The sequence below is a fragment of the Eufriesea mexicana genome, unplaced genomic scaffold, assembly GCF_001483705.2.
Source record: "Eufriesea mexicana isolate 0111107269 unplaced genomic scaffold, ASM148370v2 scaffold1589, whole genome shotgun sequence".
Lineage (NCBI taxonomy): Eukaryota > Metazoa > Arthropoda > Insecta > Hymenoptera > Apidae > Eufriesea > Eufriesea mexicana.
The window spans coordinates 230,181-235,236 of NW_016909703.1; the positions used below are offsets into that span (position 1 = coordinate 230,181).

General features: G+C 39.4%; 1 protein-coding gene across 1 annotated transcript in view; it reads right to left on the reverse strand.

Annotated features, from left to right (window-relative positions):
- The window catches only part of nmo (serine/threonine-protein kinase nemo), a 141,451-nt gene extending 136,884 nt beyond the window's left edge, over positions 1–4,567 (reverse strand). Inside the window, exons 1-4 of the mRNA XM_017901305.1 lie at positions 4,343–4,567; positions 2,800–2,916; positions 2,645–2,727; positions 938–1,067 (exon numbers count right to left, since the gene is read on the reverse strand). Of these exons, the coding sequence (XP_017756794.1) occupies positions 938–1,067; positions 2,645–2,727; positions 2,800–2,916; positions 4,343–4,567 (555 nt within the window). The remainder of the gene's footprint in view (positions 1–937; positions 1,068–2,644; positions 2,728–2,799; positions 2,917–4,342) is intronic.
- Between the last annotated feature and the right edge of the window lie 489 nt (positions 4,568–5,056).

The following is a 5,056-nucleotide window of genomic DNA, read 5'->3' on the forward strand; positions in this document are numbered from 1 at the left end:
TAATTTCAATGATCATGACCATCGAATAAACGTCTATTTTACCAGTAATTACGAAATTAATCTAAACAATATAGAAGTAAAAATTAAAAATAAAAGAAGAAGAAGAAATGTAAAAATTCTCTCAGAAAAAGAAAGAAGAAAAAGAAGAAGAAGAAAAGGAGGATGGTAATTTCAATGATCATGACTACAGAATGAACGTCTATTCCATCGGTACCTATGAAATTAATCTAAATGACACAGACGTAAAAATTAAAAACTAAAAATAAAATAAGAAAAAGAAATGGTAAAATTCTCTCTCTCAAAAAGAAGAAGAAGAAAAGGAGGATGATAATTTCAATGATCATGACCATCGAATAAACGTCTATTTTACCAGTAATTACGAAATTAATCTAAACAATATAGAAGTAAAAATTAAAAATAAAAGAAGAAGAAGAAATGTAAAAATTCTCTCAGAAAAAGAAAGAAGAAAAAGAAGAAGAAGAAAAGGAGGATGGTAATTTCAATGATCATGACTACAGAATGAACGTCTATTCCATCGGTACCTATGAAATTAATCTAAATGACACAGACGTAAAAATTAAAAACTAAAAATAAAATAAGAAAAAGAAATGGTAAAATTCTCTCTCTCAAAAAAAAGAAGAAGAAAAGGAGGATGATAATTTCAATGATCATGACCATCGAATAAACGTCTATTTTACCAGTAATTACGAAATTAATCTAAACAATATAGAAGTAAAAATTAAAAATAAAAGAAGAAGAAGAAATGTAAAAATTCTCTCAGAAAAAGAAAGAAGAAAAAGAAGAAGAAGAAAAGGAGGATAGTAATTTCAACGATCATGACCACTGCAGAAGATTAGCATGGCAGTTTGGCAGCTATGCTTTATAGCTCCTAAAAGCTCGGTTCCCCGACATGGCGGGCTCGCAATAAAATACTCACGTTTTCGTGTTTGAAGAAGCAGAGCATCTTCAGCTCCCTGAAGACCCGTTTGCTGCTCACGAGGCTCTGAAAGACGTTCGGCAGTTTCTTCAAGGCCACTCTCCTACCGTCCCTCGGATCCGTCACCGCCCTGCAAAGAAGAAGATCGTTATCGATCTATGCTAGTCTCTCTCGAATCGGATTAAAACCCAAGCAATGGAACTCGGATCCCGTGAAATCGTATTCTCGCAGAAATTACGTTCCAGGCGCGCTCCATAAACCGCAGTTCGAAATGAAAACGGCCAATCGCGAGATAAGGATCTACCCAAGATGCTCCTTTTTCGTGGAAAGTGTGCCGAAAGAAATACCAGCGAAAGGAGCAACACACTTTTCCCCGTGTTTGAAAGCGTTCAACGTCGGAGAACGTGTTTTTCAGCGCCGTTCAGTTACACTTTCGGTTTTGATAGGTTAAAGGTGAAAGAAGAATGGAAGAAGATGGCCGCAGCCAGTCAATTTGACTCATTTACGATTTTATTGCTACATACGAGCCGTTCACCGAGAGCAAAAATGTACCCTTAACGCGTCGATCTTGAAATGACCGAATTAAAAATTCCTACTGGGACATCAGATCACGTCGTTCACCGATCTTCTTCTGTTAGAAAAATTCAACAGACACGAAAGAAATCTCTATGATTCATCGAAATCTCCAAAATTGGAACCGTCATCGACTTCTCCACGGATTTTTCCTTCCCTTGCCAAAATCCAAATGAAGAATCTCACCAACTTTCCCAATACACTGACCACTCTCCTAGACCCTATATCAGAGCAAGTAGAAAATGAGTCGTTCACTGACAAATCGATTAACTGCACTTTTTGAGAAATCTTAAATTTAAGCATCAAAACACTTGGTATAATCGTAACTTTTTATATTTATAATAACTTTCTCCGATAATTAAGATTACCACCGTTAAACGACCAAAATTTTTTGGCCCCTGAATAATAAATAATTTATTTCAGAGGTCACTTCGATTAACTCCGTACTCTAATGTAAATCGTTGCAATAATGCAATTCAAATGCACTAGCGAGCCATGAATGATAACGGTGAACTTTTTAGTGCCGTCTTATCAGAATTGAAGTAAAATTTAGTAAAATTTAAATTTATTACCTTTTTCACTTGCCAAATCGATTAACTATTTCGGTAACATAAAAATGGTAACATTACTAACGATTACCTTTTGGCTATTTTTTCTTATAAATTTTATACACCGTTAGACGAAAGTAACATTTGTATTTACGCATTCTACGATATTTACTTCGATTTAAATTGTAAAGGGAATTTTAAAAAACAATGTACATTATTTAATTGTATTTCTCCACTTTTTGTTTTATGGAGTTAATCAATTTGTGCAGTGAACGGCTCATATGTAGAGAAATTTAAATAATTTTTAAAAAAGTATATATTGGTTTTTCGTAGAATTATAAAATGTATACAAATATTAATTCCTTCCCCTTCCCACTCCTTAGTTCCAAAAATCCATATGTGCTATACCTATTTTGACAGAAGCGAGTCAAATTGACTAATTAAATATTTTTAAAGTTGATTTTACACAGGTGTAACATATTTCTTGTGCATAAAAATTTTTTGTGAACAATCTGATGGTTGTCAATTACTAGTTCATGGCCCCTTAGCTGACCGAGGTCCAAGGGTACGACGCATAAGGACTTACGTTGGAACAGGCCCCCTGTTAGCCGAGTCCCAAGTACTGTCACTCAACCCTGACGAATGAGGGTCGTATTGCCTCGCAAAAATCTGTGGAATATAAATGTAAAAATTGTTTCGAATAAACTTTCTTTAAAATAAAATATTATTTTTTTAAAAAACTTCAATTTCGATGTTTGAGTCAGATTGACTCATTTCAGGCAAAATAGGTATATACCCAACCTCCTGTAATCTAGTGTTACCGACTCGCGAAGGCTCACAACTCGCGTTCTCGCGTCTCTGAAAATATTGACAACTCGTAGAGGCAAAAAGCCATAAACTTGCTCTTTTCACGGAGAAATCGAGAATATTCGACGCAATTTGCTCCATAAAAGATATACAACGGAAACAACGATAGGGGAAATAACAGGTGCTAATTAAATTTAATGTCACGATAAAAAAGTTTTATACGAAATAATAGGGGTTGTTTTCGTATCGTGAAATTGATATTTCCGATGGCAGTGATATTTCCGTGGAAAAATATTCCGTTATACACGTTTTTAACGCGAATAATATCCATTCGACATTATCGTATATCGAATTCGTAACGATGACAATATTTGACCTAACACGGTATCGAAATTTCCCATCTTCTGTCAAGGAAATTCGAATTTCGCGAGAGCTAAGGGAAAGAAAGCGAGGGTTGGTTTCACGTATGAGCGAGTAACAAGCGTAGATACAGCTTTGTACTTTCCCCTAGGCAAAGTGAAAAGAGACAGGCCATTGATCACGAGTCCGAAAACCTCGACCACCGATGAACCCAGAGGCGAACTTGGTCAAAGTGCCACGATGGCGTAGCTCGAAACGACCATCGATTCGACGCAATGCGCATATAAAATCGATTAATCACCGAAGATCATCTCGAACGAATTCTAATCCCTTTTCTCGGTATTCCATTCGATCTACACTTCGTTTATAAATCCCACGCAAATCTGTGGACTCACGCGTAGTCTAGCAGGTGTCAAGCCGCGTAAATGCATCGATCAAATGGCGTATCGAGACGAGAAAGAATCGCTGGTGACATTACTGACAGCCTTTCACCGAATCTCCACGCAAGTGTTCCATTTACCGGAACCAATCGTCGGGATATCGAAATTCCGAAATATTTCGCTTAACCGGATCGCGTTAGAGCAACGATGAAACAACCTCGCGGAAAATCGTCGGATTTCCGGCCCGTTAGGACGTCCGGGAACACCGGCGAGCTCATTAGCGAAGAATCTGGAAAAAGCGTACAACCACACCCCGAAAAATCCTGCGCGATCAAAGCTCGTCCATCCATCAGCGAACAATCGAAATCCCAGAAGAGTCAATATCCAGATAGAGAGCGGACGCGACGATAAATTCCGACGCTGACCGTCGATCCGCGAACACGAATACCGGGGATAGAAGGGCGCAGCGAGGGGTTGGAGGGTTAATAACAGCGGCCACGATCGATTCGTAATCCGCGAGCAGACGAGGAGAGGCCGCGCCGGGCCTGGTCCGTGGAATAATTATTGTGCCTGCAATTAGTTCGTTTACGGTGGCTCGATTTCATTGTCAGCCGGCCGGCACCGCAAACCGACGATTCCAATCCCTCGTTTTCATTCGACAGTCAATCTCGTCCCGCGGCCGCCGGCCATTCCCGACGACGGCGCCGCCTCTGCGTCTCCACCACGCCGCGACAAACCGATTTTTCCGCTTTCCACTCGCCATGAAAGAATCGCGAGTGACCGGTACGCATCGTCGTGCCTAACTTCTGACTCCCTAGATGAGGATGAGGGTTGGCGAGAAATAATTCTTCTTGTTCCTGCAGTATGAAAGGGGTGGTAGTAAAGGGTGCGAATTGTATCTTGACACCGTGATAACGATGATTGGCTTCTTGACTTTTCAGGAACGAGATTATAGCGACCATCATTCTCACCCTCGCCACTAGATGAATTTAGGAAAATCTCCAGTTTCTCTATAGATATAATTTCCCGACCTTTCAATAGTATCCCAGTGTCTAAGGCAGGGCCTGCTAGGGTACCCTTAACACGTTGACTGCCACGCGCATTTTACGTGGTTTGCCCATGGCGCCAACATGAATATTTTATTATGCGATGCATATTATGTTGAAATATTACTTACAACAGATAAGGTGAGTTGTATAATCGCGTTTAATGTATTTTTCGTGGCGGGGGTCACCGGTGACCCCCGCGACGCTGTAGACATTTTTGCCATTATCAATTGTTTAAAAAGCAACTCGAAAATATATTTCAATTCCCGATTTTAGGATGAAGTTAGCGATGTATTTAGCGAAATGTTCCGATCACGAAGACTGCATTTCATCGAGCAATTACGTACAGAAAGAACGTGATCACGAATTTAAAAAGAAACCTGGAAGTGTGCGAAATGTAAGGCG